Consider the following 27,410-nt stretch of genomic DNA (forward strand, 5'->3'; position numbering starts at 1 on the left):
GCTGTTTTCTAAATGGTGAGTAAATTCGCAAAAGGGAAATACAAAGGGATCTGGGAGTGTTGGCCCAGGTTTCTCTAAAGGTTAACTGGTAGGTAGAGTCCTTGATTAAGAAAGCAAATGTAATGTTGTCGTTTATCTCAACAGGGTTGGAAGATAAAAGCAGTGATGTGCTTCTGAGGCTTTATAAAGCTCTAGTTAGGCCCCATTGAGAATACTGTGTTCAGTTTTGGGCCCCACACCTCAGGAAGGACATACTGGCACTGGAGCGGGTCCAGTGGAGGTTCACACGGATGATTCCTGGAATGCTAGGTTTAACATACGATGAACGGCTGAGGATCCTGGGATTGTATTCATTAGAGTTTAGAAGATTGAGGGGAGAGCTAATAGAAACATACAAGATAATGTATGGCTTCGAAAGGGTGGACACTGGGAAGTTGTTTCCGTCAGGCGGGGAGGCTAGGACCCGTGGACACAGCCTTAGAATTAGAGGGGGTAAATTTAAAAAGGAAATGAGAAGACATTTCTTCAGCCAGAGAGTGGTGGGCCTGTGGAATTCATTGCCACGGAGCGCAGTGGAGGCCAGTACGTTAAATGTCTTCGAGGCAGACTTTGAGAAATTCTTGATCTCACAAGAAATCAAGGGCTGCAGGAAGAGTGCAGAGAAATGGAGTTGAAATGCCCATGAGCCATCATTTAAAATGGCGGACTGGACTTGATGGGCCGAATGGCCTTACTTCTACTCCTATGTCTAATGGTCTTCTGGTTTTGTCTAATGCATCAATACTCAAATGTAAAGCATCTTGACAAAGTGGCAGTATCTGTCATGTTATATTCCAGTGAGAGCATTTTCAGGAACATGAGGGATGGAATTCTGTTGAAAAAAGCGTGACAAAGCATTGTACTTAGAAAGTGATTCCATTGTCTTTAGAATATCCCAATGCTTTTGCAGCATCAACTTCACTGCTCAGATGCAAAAGTTGAAAGAAAGTGGTTTCTCTCTCAGTTTAAATGTGCCACCAAGGCTTCTTTGAATTTTCCACCAGAAACTGATATTGGAAACTGCAACAGCAAACTTATAGAACCACTCCAGCAGTCAACACGACCAACCACCCCCCACCCCCCGACCCCCCAGATACAATTAGTAACTGGATCAGTAATAGTAGCAAATGGAGCATCAACATTTCCACAACATTTGACAACTATGTGTGCTGAAAACTAGATTAGGAATCCCACCAAATAGTACCAAATCGTTTCAATAGAGCTATTGCCATAAAACCAACAAACGCAGTTTCACTGTTCTCAAGAAGAGTCATTGGACCTGAATCATTCACTCTGCTTTCGCGACACAGAAGGGAGCGACCCCTGCTGAGTTTCTCCAGCAAATTCTGTTTATGTTTTGGCTTCCAGCATCTGCAGTTCTTCCATTTTTTTCAACACAGTTTCATGATGAATCCACTGATCACTCAGAAAACTGGAGGTACAGTGGGCAGCAAAGAAGGTCACCTCAGTGTACAACAGGGCCTTGTTCAGATGGGGCAATGGGCCAAGGAGTGGGAGGTGGAGTTTAATTGAGATAAATGTGAAATACTGCATTTTGGAAAGGAAAATCAGGACAGGACTTATACACTTAATCGGAAGGTCCTGGACAGTATTGCTGAAAAAAGAGACCTTGGAGTGCCAAGTTCATAGTGGTTTTTTGAAAATGGAGTCACAGGTCGACAGGATATGTTTGGCATGCTTTTCTCCACTGCACTGAATATGGGAATTGGGAGGTTCATTTTCCAGCTCTTTAGGACATTGGTTAAGCCGCTATTGGAATACTGTGTGCAATTCAGCTCTTCCTGCTACAGGAAGGATGTTATGAAACTTGAAAGGGTTCAGGAAAGATTTACAAGGATGTTGCCAGGGTTGGAAGTTTTCAGCTATAAGGAGAGGCTGAATAGACTGAGGCTATTTTCCCTGGAGCATTGGAGGCTTAGGAATAACCTTACGGAGGTTTATAATGAGGGGCATGAATAGGGTATATAGACAAGGTCTTTTCCCCAGGTTGGGTGAGTTCAAAACTAGAGGGCATAGGTTTAAGGTGAGAGGGGAAAAATATAAAGGGGGCCTAAGAGGCAATTTTTTTGATGCAGAGAGTGATGAGTGCAACCAATGAGCTGCCAGAGGAGGTAGTGGAGGCTGGTACAATCAAAGCATTTGAATGGCATCTGGATGGGTATGTGAATAGGAAGGGTTTACGGGGATTTCGGCCAAATGCTGACAACTTGGACTAGATTTATTTTGGATATCTGGTCAGCATGGGTGGGTTGGACCAAAGGGTCTGTTTCCACGTTCCATGTCTCTATGACTTTAAAATATTTTAGGAAAATGCCCATTTAATTCAACTTTCTCTCAGATTGTGAGACTCTTACTTTCATCAGTGCAAACTGCTACCACAGCCAGTGACAATCCTGTCTCTCTCCTCATGCCCCCATATTCATGTTCTGCAGCACCGAATAAATTCAGTTCAACAAATCACATGATGAACTCGCTACATTTTGTTTTCTAATCTAGCTTTTTTTTACAGATGAGGGGATCTCCTATCCATGGTAACCACACCAATACTTTATCCCCACAGGCAAACCTACACACCTGAGACTTCTTATCTGCTTCTTGCTTCATTCTTTGCTGTGCCTTCTTCAAACCATGTCTTGCTAATTCACTTCTCCTGTTTAATATTTATCTCACCTTAGATCCCGAATTGAATTATGAGATCTCTGTCTTCAGACCTATCAACTTTTATTTATTTGATTTTAAAGGCATTGTACAGTACATCTCTGCTCTTGCACATCTTCAGCCCTCTTGAAATGAATGCTGATGTGACATTTGCGTCCCCAACTTCCAACATAACATCTGTGTCAACTTTATGGGAATTCTCAATGTGAACACTAAAGCCTTGAGGTGATTTTCCACAGATCGCTGAAAGAAGCAGGATGGATGAATAGGATTGTATGTGATCGGGATCCTTGGCTACATCAATCACAGGATAAATTATAAACATAAGGAGTTATTCTGAAGCTGCTCAGGACTTTGTTTGGGCCGTCGATTGCTGATCGAACATCTGGAGACTGAGACTTACAGTGCAGAAAGGCCAGAGAATGTGGCTAAGAGAGCATGGCAAGCACAGTTACAGTTATCATTGATCAGTGCATTTCGTTTCCCTGACAGTTGCCAAGAAAACTAACTCCAGGGGTTGTAAAGGACAAGCGTTTTCTTGTCGTAAAGTGTTCTTTTCCACATCAGTCATTAACTGGAAACTTTTATATGCAACGCCAATAATAGTCAGAACGGAATAGTGACAATGTTGCAGAATCCGCAACAAACAAAAGAACCACAATTTGAGGAACATTCATTTATAATTGTCACAAATGTGGTTCAGCTTATAGGAAAACCATTTTCCAATGTTGTAACATGAGAAAATGCTGTTCCCAGATTCTGATCCATTCCTGTAATCAGGTCCAATAGAGCCGATCCCTCTGTCATGAGCTGCAGGTTCCTGTCAGTTTTGGAAGTGATGCAACACTGTCTCTGACACAGTGAAAGAACACATGAGGAGGTTGGTCCTCATTAAGAAATACAGGGAACATGTTGGTGATCTGATGAGTTCTCTGTGGCTGCTAATTATCAGCATGCCTGTAGAGCAGCTTCAGCTTTCACTCAGCGACATTGAAAAAAAATTAAAAATGCTTCTGCCTCAACATCTGTCAAAATATACCAGAAATTTCCAGAAGATGTGGGACCAATTTGTTGAAGCTGCAATGAAGTACAATCAACCAGAGAGGTCACCAAGTGATCGCCCAATCGATGCTTTTCCTGAGATGCTTGCAGTCCAACCATATCGAAGGATGTTTGCTGTCAAAAGATGAGCCACTAACATTTGTGATATTACGCACACATCCCTGATATGGGCGATGTTTAAGATTAATGCATTAGCACGAGAGCCCAGGATGTAACACTGAGCTCAATGTTCAGCAGTCGTGCCCACAGGTTAATCGATTGCAGAATTATTGGGCGCTGATATAACGGTTAGACCATTTTCAAACAATTCTCTTTGCATCAAATGGTATCAACAAGCTGCCGTAGAATTTCACTCCAACATTTGCCACTCTCACTGTATCCCACATCTAATATTCAAAACTGATGCGTGTATGGAAACAGAGCACTCCTTGTATCCTTTTCAACAATACTGGAAATCACATAATCTAGGAATTACAATGTGTGGGACCTGTTCAGATTAAAGCAAAGAAAAACATAAACCTCATCCAGCCAGTTTGCATCTCTCACTTGGCCACTCTCTTTCCTCAGTAACGTGATGGACAGTGTTCATTGACTGAGCTATCAATCCATGGAAAAACAAGCCATTGCTGTTCAGTGTGGAATCACGGCCACGTCTGCTTGTAGTCATGTCCCAAAAATGAAGACAATTGCATCGGAGAGTTGAGGTTAAAGGGCATTTCTTTGATAGAAGTTCATCATTTGTCTAGGGAATGAAATCAGGCAATGCCAGTCGGTGGAAAACTGCGCAGACTCTTCATTCAATGGAGTTTGAAAGAACATGATCACAGTGGGTGGAGACCAATCACTTCCCACTCTCCTGATGTCTCTCCAGAAACGCTGTACATAAAAACCAGGGGTAGGAGGAGCCATTCGAATCTGCTAGACTGTTTCACGATTCAATATGACCAGAGCAAATAATCCAACTCAATCCCCTTTTCCCACTTTCTCGCACAAACCTTTTGGTCCACTCTGACAAAGAACGATATCTAACTACTTCCTAAAAACGTCCAATGTTTCAGCTTCCACTGCTTTGTCTTATAGAGAATTCCACAGGCTAGCCAACTCTGGGTCAAGGTATTTCATTGATCTCAGTGCAAAATAGTGCAAATCTCAGTCTGCGTATCTTGTGTATGAATGTATTTCCATGTCTGACTGCGTGCTTCTGCATATGTTACTGTGCATGTGTGAATGTGTGTGTAATGCCAGTCAGTCATGTGGGGGCATCTGTGTGAGTGTGAATGTATGTGTATACATGACAGTGTCAGTGTGTTTGAGAATGTGTCTATGTGAAAGTGAGAGTGAGAGTGAGGAAATCAGCAGAGGATGAAAACTGCTCTGTTCTTAGTTCTTTGTTTCTAGGTGATGGCACAGCCAGATGCTGCGATGAAGGAATGAAACCACATTTTCTTTCTCTTTTATCGATCAGTGCTTCTCTCTTCAAAGAGCCTTTGCAAAGATTCAGATCGGCACAAATAAGCCACTCATCCCCCAAAGTCCAAGCTCCATTCCTTTGGTTTACTGCCTCGTGTGTTGACATGCAATCATGTAATCATTCAATGTTCACAAGAGGCCGTTGGCAAAGCCCACATTTATTGTCCCTGCCTCATTGCCAAGAGGGCACTTCCGAGTGAGCCACATCACTGTGAGTCTGGAGTCACATATAAATCAGATCAGGTAAGACAGCAGAATTTGTCCCCGAAAGGATATTTGGGAAGTTGATATTTCTCTCATTTCACATTTCCGAGCGACCTGATAATCCACAGCATTTACACATTTGACATGGGACTATTTGAACATGATTTAAACTTCATTATTTGCGGTGGTGAGATGCAAAGGCAGGTCCTTATACTGTGAGTTTGTTGGTCGTGGGTCATGAGTGCAGTGATAGTCTCACCAGGCCACCGTCCTGTCATGATGCATTTGACAAAACATTGCAGGCATTTTCCATGAGTGAGCAATCCCCTTCAGTTCTGAAATATTTTATCTTGATTATTTTTTTCTGTGGAAAAAAAATGGATTGTTTTATTTAAAATTGTTCCATGTCAATGTTATCTACCAATGACCAATCTTTGATCACAGTCGTAATCGACAGGTTGTCCCATCCACTTTGCCCCACGATCCCCTCCCCTGGTGCGGTCCTGTGCTCATTTTATGCAGTTTTCTCATCAATGGATGAGACAACACTTGTCTTTACAGATCATCGGTCAGTCTCTCGAGGACAGGTGAATGTTGTGGTCCGTGACTATGGCCATCAATGAACTCCTCATATCAGTTTTCCAGGTGTGCCCAGACGCTGCAAATTATCTGGAGGGGTCTGCAAAACTGGAAGATGTAAACACGACGAACTTGGATTGTGCAATAAATGCTTAATGTTTCTCCATTGCTGCTGCCATGTCGTGCAATGAATGGTGAAGGAGATGGGGCATGGCAACATCCATCCAGCTTCAAGAGCCAGAAGATAACTGCAGTCTCTGTAATTTGTCCCCTCTTGATTTTTCTCATCTTCATTCTCCAACATCCACTGCTTTTCAATTGTGAGTAAAGCCATTTACTGCATTACTCACGTCCCATGGCACATATATAATTTCTGACTGTGACTGCTATGCACTGCATTGTCATCAGGAGGAAATGGTCAGAAATGATAGAGACATAGTGACATATGTCAGCTCTAAACTAGTGAGCCTCATAGAACCACATATTAGAGTCAATACAAAATGCACTGCTCCCAGCTCTCTGAAGTGTGACCAGAGGGACATGACATAACACCTTCTACAGCCACAGTCACTTTAATCTGGAAGGACAAGGGTGACGGGTACACTGGAACATTACATCACTTCAAATCCTTCTCCAAAGAATTCTCTCCTGACGTGGAATATACTTGCTATTTCTTTCGAGTCACTGCATCAAAATCCTGTATTTCCCCGCCTGATGGTTTATTTTTGGTCTGTCTAAAGCACATGGGCTGCAGCGTTTCAAAAGAGGGGCAAGTAATGACGGGAGACAAATGCCAGACCAGTAAATACCAGCCACGTCTCATCATTGAAGAGAAATGAATGGCGAATGAAAGTGGTGGTGCTGAACTTTCAGAGGGCGCTAATCTGTGGGATGTCCTTCTCCTCCCTCCCGACCCTCTGATCCACATCCTCGTTTCCAGTCCCCCTGCCACTGAAGAATGACTGATATTTCCTGCCCTGCTGCTCTCTCGAGAGAGAGAGAGAGAGAGAGAGCCGACTTTGAAACTGTTCAGTTGTTACAAGCGTTCTGACATCAGTATAAGGAGCAAGGATCCTGATGAATAAAAAGGATTGGACAATCCTCGAACTGGCTTTTACTGAACTATGTCTGAGGACATGATCAACAAAAAAGATCACATGAAGTCTTTCTCTTTCTCCATCTTTCTCTCCCCACCACTGCACACACCTTCCCCCCACCTAACCTGACAAAAAAAACACTTTCTCTCTCTCTCTTTCTCTCCTTCACCCCCTCGTTCTTTCTCTCTCTCTCTCTCTCTCTGTCTCCATCACTCAGCACACCAAACCCCACTCCAGAACCTGCCAAAAAAAACACTTTTTCTCTCCCTCTTTCTCTGTCTATCTTCTCTCGGGAATTTTCTCTATTCACGTTGAATTGTTCTTTCTCTCTCTTTGAGGCTTTCTCCCTCCAATAAATGATGAATTAATTGCTAATATGCACATCCTCCAAGTGGATTTTGTAAAAAGTCCAGGGCTGGCTGTTGGGTGATCATGAAAGGGAAAGTGATGGGCCCTGTTTTAAAAATATTACTCTTAATTATTGACCGATAATCAGAAACTCAGCAAAGTGGGGTATTTCAATCCTGTCTCAGCGCTGGTGTGGAGCAGTGAGGAAATGGAACGAATATTGGAGGAGGAGGAGAGAGAGAATGAAAGATCCACCCACCTCAAGGACTTTCTGATAGATGTGACTAACTTGAGACATTCAGAGGAATGGCTGCCTTCCACAAAAGAAAATGCGGTTCGTGTGCAGTGACGTGGGAAAGCCAGCACTCTATCACTATAAATGAATGAGAGTGAGTTATCATCGTCGCACCAGACAAGAGAAATGGCTGAGATGGAGAAGAGTCTGGTTGGCAGACAGGGAACAAATAGTAATGATTAATAGGTCCTGTTTCTTAAAAAAAATGGCAGGCAAGAACTTGTGACTGACGTTGGGATCGATATACGTTAATATACAAAATATATTCATGATTTGGATGAGGGAGCAAAATGTCACGTCTCCACGTTTTCAGATGATGCCAAGTTTGGTGGGAGGGTGAACGTTGATGAGGATTCAGAGATCCTTCAACATGATCTCTACTGGTTGGATGAGTGGGCAAACCAATGGCAGAATTGGCACCGTTTGGACAAATGAGGTTACTCACTTTGGAAGCAAAAACAAGAGGCAGATTACTGCATGAATGCAGTAAATTTGGAGAGGGCAGTGTGCAGCGGATCTGGGCATCCTTGTGCACGAGTTGCATCAGGCATGAAAAGGAGACTGATGGTATGTTCACCTTCATTGCGAAATGTTTTAAGTACAAGAGCAGGGATGTGTTGTTGCAGTTGCACAGTGCCTCCCCCGAGACCATATTTAGAGTATCAAGTTCAGATTTGGTATCCTTTTCTGAGAGAGGATGCATTTGCTCTCGAGGGAGTGCAGCAGAGTTTGAACAAGTTTATACCGCGGATGATGGGTCTGACGTATGAGGAGAGATTGACCAAGTTAGGAATGTTTTCGCTAGAGTTCAGGTGAATAAGGGGCGATCACACAGAGACTTATAATTTCTTCAACCATCCACAAGTAGACCCACACAGAGTGAGTGGGCAAATGTATTGCACGTGTCCTATTTTGTGAACAAATGTGAGGCTATACACTTGTATGGAAAACATAGAAGGTAGATTATTATTTAAATGGCTGTAAATTTGGAGAGGGGAATGTTCACCGAGACCTGAGTGAGTGAGCGGGATGAAACGCAGAGCTCTGCCATTCTGACGCAGGAACCCAATCCCTTGTAGAAACATAAGTGAGTTAGCAGTATGGCATTCACATCCACAGGGCTGCTAGGAGTACATCTGTGTGATTTAGGGGCGGAGAGACGGAGGGCTGGGGGAAGCAGACAGGGAGTTAAGGAGACAGGGAAAATGAGAGCGACAAGAATTGAGGATGGAAAGGAAGGCAGAGAAGAAATGACAGATGAAAATGCAAAAGAAGACTGAGAGAGGGAGAAAGGCTAACAGAGAGATGGAGGGAGGGAGAATGACAGAACAATGATGAAGAAAAGGGGAGGAAGAAAGAAGAGAGAGAAAGGGTCGGGGAGAATAGAGATATGGAGAAAGTGAGAACATTCGGAGTGCAGAGAAGCTGTAGGTACTGAGAGAAGGTGCTTGGAAGAGTGCGAAAAACAAATGGGGTGAAAGAAACTGTGACAAATAGTGAGGAAATGAAACGCATCTTGGAGGAGGAGGAGAGGGAGAAAGAAGGAAACAGAGCATATTCAGGTGTGGGTGAGAACATGATTGGGAGAGCAATGTGAACGGAGAGTTTGTGTCGTCAGAGGTGAACGCGAGGAAAGGGCTATTTAAAGCTTCCTCCCCTTCTCCTCCTCTTCCCTGGGGACTGCAAATTTGGTTTGACATCGATGGACTGGATGTGGATGGTTTCACTGACAGGACATCAGTTGTGTGAAAAGATTCATGTCAAATTTCTCATTTATTGCACAACTGATGCAGAGAAAACTCAATAAAGTTCCTTCACCATTCTGAAGAAGTCACTGCACTCGAGATATTAACTTCTTTTTCTGTCTTCACACATGCTGCCAGACACGCTGACTTTCTCTATCACTTCATAATCTTTATTGTGTCACTGAAGACGCATCTGTACAAATCGAGATTTTGAAGAGACTGTGGTTTTAATGAGTGGGAGACTCCAAATTTAAGAGATGTCGATGAACGATGAAATGAGAGAAGATATCGATGATCTGGTTGTGAACGGTTCCTTCCACAGGGCATCAGTTGTATTAAGAGAATCAGAATTTTTTTGACGCCCTCTCCTCTGTAACATGTCCAGCCCGTATAATACTCTGATCCAGTGTCATGAGAGTGAGTAAGACATGCGGACAGACCACTCCATTGCTTTGTACGAAATGAAACTGGATTGATGGTTCAAAACAGAAGCCTTCGTTCTCGATGGCTGCGTTGGAAATATCTGTATTTCATACGGATTTTCAAATCCATATCATCAGATCATTTTACGTCTCTGAATGCATGATCTATCATATTTCTTAGAGTAGGTTTTCTACACTCAGCAGGGAATCAGGAAAACAGAAAACTGTACCTACAATCAAAGGGAAAATCTGAAAGAACCATGGATGCTATAAATCAGAAGCAAACACATAATTCTGCTGGAAAAGCTCAGGAGGTCTGGCACCACCTGTGAAGAGAAATCAGGGTTAACATTTCTGTACCGTTGACACTTCCTCAAAATTCACATCAAAGGTGCTATACGAAATCCAAAACATGTCAATGGCAAAACGATTCGTGTGTTTTTTTTAACAGAAATGAGTATATTTTTTGATAAAGACAGTCGAGAATATAAAACTCCGTTGAGCAGAACCATTTGTTTGGCTGAAGCTACTTTGCAGACATCTGTCCAGCCGATTTCCAGAATAAAACCCATTGGCATTTTGCCATATTTTTCAGTTCCGCTCTGAATTTGCTCTGGGTCGCTGCATAAATGCAAGGGTTTAGTAAACAACTAAAATACCACAAGATATCTGCCGATTCCATGGCAATTAATTCGGGGTCTGTGAACTTCCCTCGGACATAAATGGTGCTTGCCAGTTTTGTAACGCCTAAAGCCACGGCATATGGCAAGCAGAGCAAAAGGAAACTAACGGTGATGGAGAATAATAAAATGATGGACTTTCTGCGGTTCTCCATTTCTGAGTCGCTTTCATTCCCAATCTTGCAGCTCCGGAGTCCATTGCGGGCTCTATTCGCCAGTACAATACGTTTGATAATTAATGCATTGCACAAGACAATTAGAGAAAAGGGAACCCAAAAGACGCAGGCGCTGTAAAACCAGACATAACCTGTACCCGCAGAAGATGAAAAAAAAGCTTCACTTGATCGGCAGCCCCACTGCACTTTGTTTATAATTTGTTCAGGTTCATAAGCAAACAATACTGGTATTTCCTTCAAGACAATCACAACCGCGATGGTTATCACCAGCTTGATTGAAGTTCTTCTGGTGCAATACTTTGTTTGGATCTTCCGGCAGCAGATCAGGACAAATCGGTCAAATGTGAAACAGATAACGCACCAAACAGACAAATCAGTAGTGACAGCAGTCAGGTACATAATGACTCTGCAAAGCGCAGTATGGAACAAGAATGACCAAGGAAAATGGTAACTGAGGATATAATAGAGTACCACATTGTTTATCAGGACCAGTAGATCTGTTGTTGCCATGGCCAACATGTAAACAGTGACACACTTGGAAAGGCCGCATTTTCTTCGTGAAATAATCCAAATTGTCACCAAGTTTGCTGTGAGAGAAAAACAGCAGTGAATAATGTACCAATGCCTGATTCAGGATAATATTTATGATAGCGGCTGACATATGATAATGCGAGTCAGTTTCATTCAATGAGCAATATGCGAAATGTGTTTAGACAACTGTCACAGAGATCAGTTTATAAGGGATAACAATGAGTCCACAGATACAAGGGATCACTGAGGGGCTTTATCGTAACTTCAGCAAGATGAAGTGAAAGCAGTTATTAGAAAATAAGGTTCATACAATCAAGACTCTGTCCAGCATCGGGTCTACACCAACCCTCCGCAGACCATCTTGCCCAGATCCACTCCCCTGGCCTTTGATGCATCCCTGCATTTACCATAGCTAAACCACCGAGCCTGCACATCCCGAGACACTGTGGAAAATTAAGCGTGGCCAATCCACCGAACCTGCAAGTTTTATTTTCCTTTCCGTGGATGGAAATCGAAGCAGCCAGAGGAAGCCCACACAGGCACGGTGATAATGTGCAAACTCCTCACAAACAGTGGCCTGAGGCAGGATTTGAACCGGATTCCTTTAAATGTGAGGCAGCAGTGCTAACCACTGAGCGACTGTTGATCAGCGAGTTCTGTAAATTAGTTATGAAACTTTGAGACAGAAGAAATCGGTTACTTGACTCAATGTGTGAATAACCAGGGACAATGTTGACACAGGGATCAGCACAAAGTGATGCTAATACCTCATTGGGCCCTCTTGTGACGCAATGGCACTGTCCCTGCCCCCCGAGTGAGAAATCCTGAACAAGTCCACCTGCTCCACAGGTGTGTAAAACATTTCTGAGTAAATTGATGAAGATAAATCGGTGAAAAACTAAATCGACTCACCAGGAATAGCAACCAATGCGAGTATCGGGTAGTAAATCTCTTTCACGAGCAAAATTGCAGCCTTCTCCATTTTGTGTGAGAGTGAGTGGTTTCTGTCGAGCTGAAACACTCTGATTAGCCACGTCCAAGACATGGAAAGCAGTCTACGTTAATTAATGTATCAAACCTTCAGGGAATTAATCAGTTACATCACTCACATTATTCACAGTCATTTCACAAACATAGTTAGGTCAATTTTTTTGTTTGACTGAAACAGCAGATCTGAAGCAATGAGGAAAAGAAAATCGATGAAGTAAAATCTAGTTTACATCGACTGGAGTGGCAATAGATGTTTTTTTGTTCTAATGTGAATCAAACTGTCGCTCTGTGTGTCTCACCTCCGCTGCCCCAAATGCTTCTGATAGTTCATTGTGTATCTATAATCTGCTATTGGCCAAATCTAGCTGTGATATCTATTCTCTTCCATTCGTTGCGACTTTGAGAATCCCATACTTTGCCACAGAACATTTGTGACAATTCTTTCTCGGACTGCCCAAACTTTTCATGTCTCTGCGTTCACCAGGCCAAACTGGTCTCAATGTTCCCCCAAACACTGATTTTCAGCCAGCTGTCCTTTGGATTAAATCACCTTCTCTTCTGCATCAGTGTCATTTTGTATATCTTCACCCATCCTTCTGTCTGATGTATTTTGCACACAACAATCAACAAACACCTTGGCGCTTCAGGTACATAGCGGCTCATCACGTCTGATAATTGGTCAGTGGCTAAAAGGTTACAATCAATATAAATAGGTTATTGATTGTATCATGATAATTTGACATGCATTTTTTTCAGAATCAGTGCGCCCCAATCTTAGTTATTACTTTGCTGGTCCAATGCAGCTTTTCAGAATACTTTTAATAGTTTACTCAATGCAGGTAATTACCAGATAGTCTAGATTTTCGTGCATTGCTCTCAACTCTCCAACTTTTCTATAATTATTCAGCTTTATGAATGTGCGTCTCTCTCCCTGTAGGGCATTCTATTCCACAGAATAGGCCACGTCTGTCCTGAAGTCTTTGCATGGCCTACTTTCACCAAAGTTGATGTTAGCTCACTGCCTGTTTGTTCTGATAGATTGTAAGAAGAATCTCATCGATGATCGTGTGATTTCATTCATTGGATGGTCATACCAACGGGTATCAGCTGCTTCATGCAATTCTAAAAGTATTACATTTTCTCTCACAGCAAATACTACCACATCATTTATCAACAAATTAGCCAGTTGCACTGATTCTTTACCCATCTGCTTTAGTTTTCATTATTTCATCCGGAATAAGATTTATTTTTCTCATGAGCATCTCTTTTATTCCAGAAGACAACAACTTGTGATTACCCCACTGTAATGCAGGAATAAAATGTCTCTGAACTTATCCCAAATTTGTAAATTTTACCCCAATGTTTAATTCTTCCACAATTAGGAGAAAATAAAATTTGTTCACAAATTCTATTGATCCAATACTCTTTTACTCTGCTATTTCTCTTCCAGTGCTGCGGTGTTTGCATCTCTTCTTCATTTTCCTGGCTGGTTCATCGCCATTATTCATGTTGCCACTGTCTGTTTTTCTAAAAGATGGCATTCAAATTGTGTACGTTCACCATTACATACTTCCCTGCCCGAATCTTCAATGAACCCTGATGTACCAGTTCATCAGGATGGTTTTAGAGCTCTCTATATCCCCATTCACCACAATCCTCATTCTCCTGGCTGAGCTTGGTCTCACCCTGAAAGACGGCACTTTTAATTCCTTTCACTTTCTTAAGGGCAAATGTGTGCTCCATTCCACTCTCTCTTTCAGTAATTCTGCCTCACCCCTCCCTTTCCTTGCTCACCATCTCTGTTTCTGGAGATGGACTGCCGGCCGACATCCATTCCAAAACAATTGACTCCAACGTTTGCCTTGACTTTACATTCTCACGCCCTGTTTCCTGTAAGGACTTCATTCCATTCTACCAGCTCCTCTGTCTCTGCCACTTCTGGACTTCGATCAGTGGGCCTCCAAAATGTACACCTTCTTCCTCGATCAAGGATTCCCCAGGACTGTAGTTGTCTGGGCCCTCAGCTTTCTTCAGCTTTTATCCACTCCCTTCCCCCCCCCCCCACCCCGCCACTGACCTGCGCCCCCAACAACAACAGTAGAGTCCCTTTTACCCTCGGCTACCATCCCAACAGTGTTTGCATCCACATGATCATAAGCTTCCATTCTCGCCATCTCTAGTGGAATGCCACAACTAGTCACATCGTCCTCTCCCCACCCTTGTCTATCACCCACAATTACCATTCCCTCCAAGGCACCTTTGTCCATTCCTTCATCACTCCCACCACGTCCCCTCAGCCACACAGCAACTTTGCCTGCAATTGCAGAAAATGTAACATCTGCAGAAGGTGTAACGTTTACATCCCCCCTCTTCGCTCTCCAAGGCCCCAGACATACCTTCCCGGTGCAACTGTGTTCAGAATGTGCTTTCCTCGAAATTTTGGAAATGAAGTGCAGATTTCAGAATATCTGGGCTCTGCCTGCAAAAACTGACCTGAACTTTCTGCTGCTTGTTACTTCAACAACCAACAACTCTGACCAAGATCTCTCTTCAGATTTGTTGCAGTCCTCCAGCAAAGTTTAGATTAGATTAGATGCCCTACAGTGTGGAAACAGGCCCTTTGGCCCAACAAGTCCGCACCGCCCCTTGGAGCAACCCAAGCCGAAATAACAGCGCCTCATTTTTCCATTGGCAACCCTATAGACTTCTAGACTTAGCATTCTGCTTGCAAAACCGAGCCTGAACTAGCCATTGCCTGCCACTTCAATGCGCCACCCTGCTCCCTGGCCAACACCTCTGTCTCTGACTTGCCACAGTGTTCCAGTGAAGCCCAAAGCAAGTTGGCGGAACAACACCTCATTTTTTGCTTCAGGTCCCCACAGCCCTCCCATGTCCCAGCCCCAAACACCACACATCACGCATAGCCTGCCATTACACACACTCTGTTGTTAGTCGCTGGCAGTCACCATAAACGAGGACTCACCCTTCCAGCCGAATTGTTTGCAACTCCTTTGTCTACCCAACAGCCTTATCTCTCTCTGAAAGATTTCTGTCACATGCACAGACTATTTTGCTCGACAAATGAACAAAAATTTCAATTTTTATTGGTCTCCCACATATTTTCCCCACTTCTCTTTGGGAAAAGGTGCTTCTATCCACCCTCCTCCAAGTATTGATTCAAACTGACATTCATCAGTTTCAATTGGTCAGGACAGTCTGTGGTGGATGACCTTTTTCAATATTTCAAAGGAATGTGTTAATTGCTAAAATTCTTCTATTTTTCCTTCACAGTTTTGAATATCTCCTTCCTTTCTATACCAGTCTCACAACACATTGCGTAAACATATGCGTCAGTGAGTAACTTCTATTTTTAACAGAACAAATTTCAGCAGCTCTGTTCAGCAAAGCAATATAATCCGTTTTGTAGATTCACAACTCCTCTGTTTTCTCACTCTGTCACACTGACTCGCCATTTTGTATATTCCTTTTTTGCTGTTTGGAATTCTGCCTAATTTTTGTGAGATATGGTCCTTGGGACAGTGTGTCCAGCAACCATCAGGGGCTTCACCAAAGCCCTTCACTTTACCATCAGATAAGAATTCAAGAAGTTCACTGACAGTTGCTCAATGGTCAGCAGTTCTCATAACTTCTTAAATATTGCACACTTCTCGCACAATGTATCACACCCAATCTGTAGAGTTGGCCCTAAAGCGGTACTGATTCTGTGAGACCCTCTCGATATCGATACTGTGGATATTTATTGTGGCTGTTTTTGAAATATTTGGATATACATCACTGAGTTAATAACATAGTTCCTCAAAGACCTCATCAAATAAAAAAGAAAGTAATAAAATAAATAAACATAATGCAATATTGAAATTTCATGTTAACTCAGAGCTTAAGCATCAGGAGACATCCTGACATGAGAAATATATCACTGTTCCTCCTGTTTTGCAAGATCAAACTCCTAGAATTCCCTCCCGAAGGGCACTGTGGGTGAACCTACAGCATACGGACTGCAGTGGGTCAAGAACACAGTTCAGAATCAAAGTCTCAGCACAGCAACTCGGGATGGGCAATAAAATATGATCCAAGCCAGCGACGTCCAAAACATCTGACTGGGAAAAAGAAATTTGATGGGCTGAGTTGTTCAAAGTATAGTATCTGTGAGTGAGTGAGTAAATGAAAAGAGATTGAATGAGGGATTCACTTCCAGATGACTAGTGTGTGTCATCTGTGAGACTGTCGGAGAGATAGCTCTCTTTGGAACTGTCAATGTGAGCTAGTTGGCAGGGTGGGTTCATGTGTTTAAGGTTGAATCACTCTCTAAGTTTTGCATCTTGTTCTGTCCACTGCAGAAGTGAAAGGTGTGATAGCTGTGAAGGGCACACTGTGGGTCTCGCCTATCCTCTGCACCCTCTACAGGGGCATCAGTGAGAATTAGGGACATGTTTGGTGGAGCCATTGACAGTGAGGAGCAGTGACGTGTCCAAGTGCCTCTTGAATGCTGCTGTTGTATCTGCTTTCAGCACCACTTCTGGCAGCACGTTCCAGTCACCTTTGCGTGATAAACGGGCCTTGCACATCTCTTTTATACACCTATCCCTCCCACCACCACACCTCGCCCCACTCCACGCACCTCAAACCTGTGTCCCCTAGTAACTGACCCTTCCAACATGGGAAAAAGCTTCATTCTTTCCACTCAATATCCATGACATTCGGAAACTTGTAAAATTTTATCAGGTCGTCCCTCAACCTCCTGCATTCCAGTGAAAAGAAACACAGTCTCCCCTATTTTCCATCATAGCTAAAATCCTCCATATGAGGCCACATCCTGGTAAACAATATCTGTGCCATCTCCAAATGATCAACATTCTTATCGTTGCCTATCTAAAGTTCTGTAAAGTTGCAGCATCACTTGTCTATTCTCATACTCAATATCCCTTTCTTTGACGTTAAACATACCGCTGACCATTTTTATTGATGACCTTGTCTACCTGTGCTGCTACATTGAGTGATCTGAAGATCTACACCCAAATCTCTCTACATATCAATAAACCTAAGGGTTCAGCCATTGCCATTCACTGCATAATTTTCCATCTGTACTTGAGCTTCCAAAATGCATCACCTCCCAATTTCTCTGGATTAAACTCCATCTGCCATTTTCCTTCCCATGCCTCTGACTGATCTATGTCCTATTGTATCCTCTGACAATCGCCCTCAATATTCATAACTCCCCCAATCTTTGCATCATCCACAAACTTACTCGTCAGACCAGCTCCGTTTTCCTCGGAAATTTTTCTGTCAACAATGAACAGCAGACGTCCCAGCACTGATTCCTATGGAACAACATTAGTCACAACCCTCCATTCTGAAAAACATCCTTCCACCGTTACCTTCTGTCTCCTTGGATAAAGCCAGTTCTTGTATCCATCTTGTCAGCTCATACTTCATACCATGTGGCTTCACCTTTTGTAAAAGTCTGCCATAAGGGCCATTATCAAAGGTTTCACTGAAGTCCACGTCAACAAAATCAACTGCCTTTCCCTCATTGTCTTCGTCATATCCTCAAAATAATCTTTATCATGTTCGTGAGGCACACCCTCCTCCTCACAAAATCGTGTTGTTTATCTCGAATCAATCCGTTTGCTTCTGACTCTTGTCCCTGAGAATCTTTTCGAATAACTTCCTTACAACTGACGTGAGGCTCACAGGCAGTTTAGCTTTTCCTCATAAGGTAATCCTCTCATTCGAAATATTCATCGAGGAAACCTTCTCTGAATTGCTTCGAAAGAATTAACATCCTTCTGTAAATACAGTGACCAGGATTGTACACAGCATTCCAGATGCAGATGCACCAATGCCCTGTATAACTGAATCATAACCTCCGAATAGTGCAGACATTCAAATTATAAGACCATATTGTTGCTGTAATTCTTGTTTTTTTTTTGCGTGGCATGGTGGCTCAATGCCTCACAGCACCAGGGCAGCACATTCGTTTCCACCGTTGGGCGACTGTCTGTGTGGAAATTGTATGTTCTCCTCGTGTCTGCATGGCAAACCTCTGAGTGCACCAGTTTATTCCCGCAGTTCAAGGATGTGCAGGTGAAGTGGATTGGCCATGGCAAAATTGCCCACAGAGTTCAGGGCTGTGTAGATTAGGTGGGTTATCGGGGGATGGGTCTGGGTGGGATGCTCTGTGGGTCGGTATGGACTTATTGGGCCGAAGTGCGTGTTTTCACACTCGAGGGATTCTATCATCTAAGACAGAAAAGCGAATGCGGCTATTCAGACTTCCAGAAATCTTGGCTGATCTGATCATCCTCAACTCGACTTTCCTGCCTTTTCCCCATTACTATTAATTTCCTTCTTGATCACAATTCTCGCTCTTGGAGTGAAATATCCTGAGTGATGTAACCGTGACAGTCCTCTACGGGAAGGATTTGCAAAAATTCAGTACCTGAAGAGAGAAGAATTTCCTTTCAATCTCTGTCTTGAATGGGTGACCCCTTATTCTGAAAAGGTGTGTCTATGAATATATGACTCTGCTGTGTGTCATTGTGAGTGTTTCACTGTGTGTGTCATTGCGTGTTGGCTGGCATAGCTACAAGTGTGCTATTGTGAGTGTATGTCTTCGTGAGTATGTTTTGTGTCTCTGTCTGCTGTGTGTGTCATCGTGTGTGCCTGAGTGTGTCGTTGGGAGTATATTTGTGAATTTGCCATTGTGAGTGTGATTTATGAGTTTGAGTGACTGTGAGTCACTCAGTGTGTTTCATTGTGAGAATGTCAAAGAACAAAGAAGATTGCAGCACAGAATCAGGTCCTTGTCCCACCAAGAGTGTGCTGACGATATTACACCTTTTGGAACACAAAAAAAAAACTTTTGCACATCTCCGTGTTTCCTGTCTATTCATAGATCTGTTCAGATGTCTCTTAAATATTGCTAAATCAATGATTCATCTGTCAGATGGGAAAAGACTAGATTTTGTCTTAAGGTTGACAGAGAGTATGTTACTTGGAAATGTATTTCGCTAAATAAGACAGGATTGGAAAATGGGTGAATTTCAAAAGAGAGATGAACAGACAGATATATACTTATGCGAAATACAATCAGGGAATCCAAATATCGAGTATCTTGGATGGTGAAGGTCTTTAATAGGAAAGTAAAGGAGAAAAATGAGGTATATGATGGTTACCAGAATGATGACTGCAATAGAAATCCTGAAGAGTTTCGCAAATGTGGGAAAGAGACTCAAGTTTGAATAAGGATGGTTCAGAGTAAGCACAGTGAAAGTATGTCAGGTTGTGCTAAAACAAATGATGAAGTCTTCAATCGTATTCGGAATAAAATTGAAGGATAGAGTATGCATCAAAAGGAACAAGCAGAATAAGCTGCTCACGGATATAATTTGGATTGCAAAGCTACCAAACAAATACTTTGCTTCTGTCTTTACCAATAAGAAGATGTTGCCAATGGCCCATTCGGAAATATACGTATTGAACAATTGAGCAGGATAGTAATGCAACAAGGAGAGGTTATATCAGGGTTGACAGCGCTGTAGGGAGACAAGCCATTAGACAGAGATGAGACACATTCTAGATTGCTGAAGAAAGTTTGGGTGCAAATTGAAAAGCCGTTGACAGAAATTTTTCAGGCCTCTCTGAACGCAGGATTATTCCTGTGAGACTGGAAGTTCGTAAATATGGAACTGTTGTTCGAAAAATTACCCAACGATAAATCAGGAAACCAAAGGCATGTCAGTCTCATGTCAGGAGTTGAAAACTGATAGAGGCGATAGTACAGGGTGAAGTAAAATAGACTGAGAGAAAGGTCAGATAATTCTGGACAGCCAATGTGGCTTCGCCAGCTCTGAGGAAGGGTCACCGGACCCAAAACGGTAACTCTGTTTTTTCCTCCACAGATTGCTGCCAGACCTGCTGAGCTTTTCCAGCAACTTTGCTTTTATTCCTGATTTACAGCTTCTAAAGTCCTGTTGGTTTTCATTTGGCTTTGCCAAGAGCATGCGATGCCGCACAAATCTGATTGATTTTGTTGACAAAGTGAACAAGACAATGGATGATGGTAATGTTGTGGAAGTTGTATATTTGGACAGTCAGAAATCATTTGATACAGGGTTAAGAAACAAAATGGTTAGCAATTTAGAAATGTTTGCAATTTATCGGTATTTGGAAGCATGGATGAGAGTTGTCTCAAAGATAGAAAGCAAAGGGCAGGTATGATGACATTTCTCAGACTGGAGATTCGTTCAAAGTGCTGCTCCCCAGGGATCAGTATTGGAACCTTTGCTTTTTTACTAATTTAAATCAACGATTTGGAGATGGGTGTTGAAGTCAAAATCTTGAAATTTTGTAAATTATACGAAGTAAAGTTGGGGGAGTGAATTGTGAGGATGATGCTGAGGGACATTGACAATTTGGCAGATACCTGGCAGAAGAATTTAAATGAAGAGAAATGTGATGCAATGCAGTTTGGTAGAAGAAAGATGGAGAGACAATACAGGCGCAATGGTAAAACTTTGTGGGAAGCACAGGGCCATAGGGACCTCGGGGTTCACGGACATGATTCACTGAATGGCGGCCCAGCAAGTTGGAACAGTTGTTCAGACGTTTTAAAGGATCAGCTCATCCCGTTCTCTGGCTGCATGTTTTTTTTTCACTCGTGAAACACATGTCGATCAGCTCAACCCTTATTTTCACCAAAACGTCTGCGGACGAATGAGAAAAAAATAGTTTGAAGGTGGTTAGCTGAGGTGGTGCGAAATGGCTCCAAAAGTTTAAGCCTGCTGCATGCAAACTCGGGGAGAGTGTCTTTTGGTCCATTGGATCCAGCAGCGCGTTAGGACAGAAATTCTGTTCCAGAATTCAAACGTTTGGTCGGCATCTCAGCCAGCAAAAGCTACTGATGTGTACTGTGAGAGCTACATACAGCTCTTTAGAAGATTATAACATTCCTGCACCATTCCCCCAGCCACACAGGGCGCATTTGTTGGCTTGTGCCTTTAACTCGTTGAAGGTGGAGGTTACACCTGCTGTAGCTGTGTGATAATTAGCGATCAAACTCACTGTGTGCTCATATAACACACTCTAGTGTCCCTGCACCTCACATTGTGACTGGGCTGTAGTCAGCAGGGGGTGGCAAAACATTTATTTTACTGCTCATCACACTGATGGCAACAAAGCTGAGCACTGTCGATAGAGACAAGCAACGGTGTGTGAACGTCGAAGTTGTAGATGCTTTTTGGGCACAGAGAATGCAGGTGAATCCTTGAGCCGGCCTGGCAGCGTCTGAGGTGGGAAAAACTGCACACATTTCAAATTCCAATTATGAAGAATTTCCGACGTAGAGACAAAGTGGGCTGGAAACATGGGGTCTGCTTCTCTGTGTGTATCTCTCTACAAATGCTGCCAGACCTGTTGCAAATCTCCAGTGGTGTTTTCTTCCAATTTCCAGCGCCAACGTAATTAGCCTTCAGTCTGATGAGATAGACGAGGGGATGTGGGTGGGGAAGCAAAAGAATGAGGCTATTCAGCCCTTTCTCCACTGGTGCTGCTATTCCATACATGTGTGCCTGCGATATTTAGGTTTCATTGTGCCACTTGTCTCAAATCCTTCTATTTCATCAAATTTCATCCTTCTGTCTCTCTGCAAACTCTTGATGCCCGAAAACACGCCTCGAGATCTGAGCTCCACAGGATCTGGTCATGAGGCGAACTGTCATGAGCCACCTGGCTTTCAGCAGTCAAATTCCATCCCGAATTCTTCATTCCTCACTTCCTCCACCCTTCGAAGCAATCTCGTTGATCAATGCCCTGCTCACTTGTATCTAATATCTGATGATACGCCCATTGACAATTCAATTATCTCTTCTGAGATTAATATGTGAGACGTTGCAGCACATTTTATTTTTCATGTTCTATGCATAATTCCATACGAGATAGTGGGAAATTTAGGCCACTTAGTCCTTTCGTCTGCTCCACGACCTGATGAGGTCATGGGTGATCCAATTATCTTCCACTCCACTTCCTTGCCTTCTCCCTTAACCGTTTCTCCCCTTATTTATTGAAAACATGTTTGAGTGAACCAGCTTCCAAAACTGTGTGTGGTAAGGAACACCAAAGAGTCATCACCCTTGAAGAAGGAATTCCTCCTCAACTCTCTCTTAAGTGGCCACTTAGCCTAAGCGATTGCCCTCTGGTCTGAGCGTCTCCCACAAAGGAAAGCAACCTCTGCACATCTACCTTTTCAAGTGCACTGAGAACCGTGAATGTCTTAATAAGGCCTCGTCTCATTTTCCTAACCTCCAATGAGTACAGGCCAAACTCGGCTCAACCTGTCCACATCTACGCTGTCCAGTTCCCGAAAATTCTGAAATGCTTCAAATAAGTGTCAACTCATTCTTCCAGGCTCCAATGATTCCATGTTCAAGCCAACTCACCTTCTCTTCCTAAGAAGAGATAGTCTTCTGCGACACCCCCTCCATTCCTGGGATCAGTTTGGTGGCCATCACGAGGTCAGAAATGCGGGTGTTCACCGATTATCATACAATATTCAGCACCATCCATGACTTCTCAAATTTTGGAACAGTGCATATTCAAAGGCAAAATAATCTGGACAGTGTCCAGGTTTGATCTGACACCTGGCAAGTTACAAACATTCAACAGAATCGAACTGTATCACAGGCAAAATGGACTGATCAGTCTCTCTGTGCCACCGCATTCCGTCACACAATTGTGTCACACAAATGTCAATACCAAGGGTCATAAACTGCAGTTGGAAGTCAGAGGGGCTGTTGTTCAATCTCTCAGGCTGAAGGAGAGAGGGGCCTGAAGGGCAAGTGCTTCACACAGGGTGGTGCATGTGCGGAATGAGCTGTCAGAGCAAGTGCTGGAGTTTGGTGTGGTTGCAAGTAGTGGCCTGCGCTTAAAGCAGGCAGGATGGTGTTTCTGCCCCAGGTAGATGATGGTTGAACCCACTGCCGCTATCCATCACCATGTGAGAAATACTGATGCTCACACATCCCACCAACCAGTCTCCCACAGCCCAGAGAATGCAGAATCTGTGTTCAGTTCAGAGCCCAATGATCCATGTGGGAAATTAATAGAAACAGATGGAGGGAGTGGCTGCTGGGAACTGTTGCAGATGCCTCTACAATCAGGGAATTGTTTAATGGGATACATGCACAGAATATCTTGTCGCTTTGTGCAGAAGGGCATATCTCTAGTTTTGGGAAAGTGAGAGGAGCTCTCAGATGAAGATGCTCCAGGCAAATCCGCTCAGGAATTCTGGAAAAACGTGTGTAACCAGAGAGTGGGATGATTCGTTCCCACAGGAACGGGTCCAGGTGAATAGTCAAAATATATTTAGTTGGTGGTTTGGGGAACCTGAACAAATGGAGGACGGAGAAGGGAGTAGCGGACTGCAAGAGCAGATTTAGTTGAGATAAGATGGATGTGGGCTATAGGGGAGAATCAAGATTTGCATGGACATAACGGACCAAATGGCCCGATTCTCTACAATGGATTCTTCACAAACTGGGCGAGAATTTGTCTTGCTTTCAACATAAAGTATGATTCGTCATTTTGTTTACCTTTCTGGTCTCTCAACTGATGAGGTGGGGGTGTGGGGATGGGGGGAAAGAAAGAAATAGCGGGTGAGAGCTCATTCAGTCTTTGTTCCCTGTAAATCCTGCTCCGTGTTGCTATGTTGTCACTTTAAGATGCTCGAAATGGAGTCAGTCTGCTCTGTCCGGATTAGTTATTAACTGCAGATCTGCCTCCAACCCAAGATGCACACGAAGAACACCCATCCTGCAGCCAGATCATTGATGCCCTTAGGAACTCAGAGAGAGAATGCAGCGAGCACTGGGAGTTCTCTCACTGATTTTGCACTTTTATGCCCGCCAAAATTTCTGATATTTCTCACGACCCGAAGGCAAAATGCTCACGATCACTCATTCTTTCTATCCCACCTTCATTCTCTCTATCTCTCTATCTCTCTCTCTCTCTCTCTCTCTCTCTCGCTCACTCTCTCATTGTGAGAGTCACATGTAGAGAAGCAGTATGTCGAAAGTAATCACAATGCTCTGGGCCTATAGTCACACGTACAGACAGGGCAAGTCAGTGATAGTCACAGTGTTTTTGTTCTGGAGTCACATGTAGACCCTATCACAGGTCAGTAGTAACCTCATTGTTATGGGTCGGTCGAATCTTATGGAGACAGAACAGATAGGTAATAACGACAGTGCTGTGGGTCTGTAGTCTCAAGCAAACTGATCTCCTTCCCTCAGGGTTATTTGGAGAACCAGATGGAGTTTTCCATTACCATCCACAATTGGCCAGCTTTAGGCCACAATTCACTCCAGAATTTTACTAAATTCAAATTTCTCCATCGGCATTGATGCAATTCCAAACTACATCCTCAGAGGATTTTAGCAAGGTCAACATTAAACACCTTTTCATGGTTTGTCATTCTGCATCACCACATCATCCATGTTACAAATTAGTCAGTCACTTACTGGGTAGCGATAGTGGGACAATAACACAGATTATGCAGGGGAGGGGATGAAATAAAACAGGATTAGAGGGGGAAATATTCAGGAAGTAATCATGACAGTTCAGGGAATGTTTGTTTCTTCACAAGAGATAGAATATAATATGGAATATAATATGATATGCAATATAACATACTGTAACCGATTCCTCCTGGAATATTGAATGCAGGTTTATTACCCTGATCTCAGGAATGATCTTCATGGAGTCAATGAATAAGATGTTTACCAGACTGATTTCTGGGCTGGCAGGACTGAGGTATGGTCAGAGATGCGTTCTGTTTTAATGGCCTTCACTGGGGCTTGGATGCACTGGGGGACTCAGTGCGTGTTCTCAGAAAGTTAGGCCACAGGTCAACATTGATCTCATTGAGTGGTGGAACAGGATCGAGGGGCTGAATGGCTTGAATCTATAAAATTCAAACAAGACGAGGCAGGGAAAAAGCAGGAAAGATATTCCTGATGACCACAGGAGTTTATAACCAAAGGGTTGACAGTCTAAGGGACACGGATTTTGCCATTTTGGACTCAGGCACGGGAAATTCCTTCACCCAGAGAGTGGGGATCAAATGGAATTATTAGCCAATGAAGGCTGTTGACGCCAAAATGTTGAATTCTATAAAGGAGTAAGAAATTCTTTTTGCCCCAATGGATCAAAGGGTAGGGGGAGAAAACAGGAATAGGACACTGAGTTGAATGACTAGCCAAGATTATATTGAATGGTATAGCATTCCTGAAGGTTTCAATGACCTATTCCTGCTCACAGTTTCCATGTTTCTCTGTGAAACAGACAACGTTACGATTTACTCTTGAACACTTCATTCCAACCAGACAGAATGGCAATTAGCAGTTACCTTGTTCCATAAACCAGGTAAATCTTTGACAAGATGAGACCACAGTCTGAAATAACCTGCTGCAGCTCAGATGTAAATTTCATTTTTTTTAAAGAACTGCTTTCATGGCCCGCGGGCGTCACTGAGTCGGCCCATGATTTAGTGTCAGCCCATAACTGAACAAAGTGTCACCATGTCACTGTGGATATACAGCCCCATGGATGCCAGCATGGGTTGGACGCAAAATTCATTCCGAAAAGGAGATGGGTAAGTTGGATGAGCGTATAACCCGGGTACGAGACATCTTAGATGATGTTGCCTGTTTTCTCTCGGCAGTGGGAAGTATAAATGGCTTCAATGGATGGATATCTAATGTGTGTGATGAACTGCAGTGTTCACGATTCTCTGTGGACTCGACGTGTTGAGTAAAGCAGTTATCATCCCAAGCTTTGACCCACACAGATGGGATACATCCAATGGTGCATCCATAAAGCTTGATAAGAATCTTTATGGAGATAAGAATTCCCATAGTCTCCTGAGGAAGTAACAACATTGTTGTGCTTCCTTTACCGTGGTGTCGATGTTGGAGGCACAGAGCAGATTGTCGACGATTGTTAATCCTGGTAACACTCCAGGCTTTCTGCACCTTAGCACCATTGATCTGACAGAGTCAAGTCCTCCAATCCACTGGGAGATCATTCCAAACAATTTTGCAAGAATTCTTTCAAGAATTAATAAGCAGGATGGAAAAGGGGGAAGTGATAGGTGCAAAATAATTGAATGTTGAGAATTTTTATTTTGATGAGGCACCAGAGATGAAGCTGTTCAACAAGATAACAGCCCGCCGTCATAAAAACAGAAATTGCTGAAAAACCTCACCAGGTATGGCGGCATCTGTGGAGAGAAATCAATGTGAACGTTTCTGTTCGAGTGGCCCTTCCTCGTGACTGAAGGCAGCAAGGAAAATGTCGGATTATTTGCAGTACTATCTGGAAAAAGAATGTCGACTGCTGGGTGCACAACAAGGTACAAAGGCAAGTGGGTGACACTGACTGGATCTCGTTCGTTTCTTTCCCAAGTAGGACAACATTTGTTGCCCACAAACCATTCCCCGACTCATTGCCCAGACTGGCCAATTGAGAGTCGACTCCTGCTATCGGACTGGAGCCACGTGTGGGGGAGGCTGGATGAGGAGAGCAGGATTCCTACACTGAAGTGAGCCAGCTGGATCCTGTAAAAAGAAAAAAAAATCACACGTTGGACAGATTGGACTAGCTTTTAATTTCATTTTTACTGAATTTCAACTTGACCATTTATCAGCCTCGATTGAACAGTGGAGCGTCCTCAATGGGATAATTTTGATTCTTCCGGCCTTACATCCTGTCTCTGTCGTTACTGAACCCACGTTTGCCCAAGAGTATCAGTGTAGGTCACTGGATCCAATAACATTAGCACGATACAAACTCCAATGAGGGAGCCATTATCACTCGTTGGGTACATACTGGGTGCACTCAACACCGGGCAGGGAGTGGGGTTGTTGTTGTCACTGCTCGGGGTGACACCCGGGCCAGCGAAATACCGGCAGCTCTCTGAGGGTGAGAGGGGCTGTCACCAGTGACAGCGTTTTGCAATGTTTAAACAGTGAGATGCAATGCTGCAGCAGAAACACTTTGGCCCATTTTTTCATCCAA

General features: G+C 43.3%; 1 protein-coding gene across 1 annotated transcript; it reads right to left on the reverse strand.

Moving 5' to 3' along the window:
* Positions 1–10,466: 10,466 nt before the first annotated feature.
* On the reverse strand, positions 10,467–14,491 carry LOC125450130 (C-C chemokine receptor type 6-like). The gene is made up of 2 exons (XM_048526108.1): positions 14,395–14,491; positions 10,467–11,383 (listed from the first exon to the last, which is right to left on the reverse strand). Exons 1-2 carry the CDS (start codon positions 14,489–14,491, stop codon positions 10,467–10,469), a joined length of 1,014 nt encoding a protein of 337 aa, XP_048382065.1.
* Positions 14,492–27,410: the final 12,919 nt, after the last annotated feature.

Source organism: Stegostoma tigrinum, chromosome 48, assembly GCF_030684315.1.
Source record: "Stegostoma tigrinum isolate sSteTig4 chromosome 48, sSteTig4.hap1, whole genome shotgun sequence".
In the NCBI taxonomy this organism is placed as follows: Eukaryota; Metazoa; Chordata; class Chondrichthyes; order Orectolobiformes; family Stegostomatidae; genus Stegostoma; species Stegostoma tigrinum.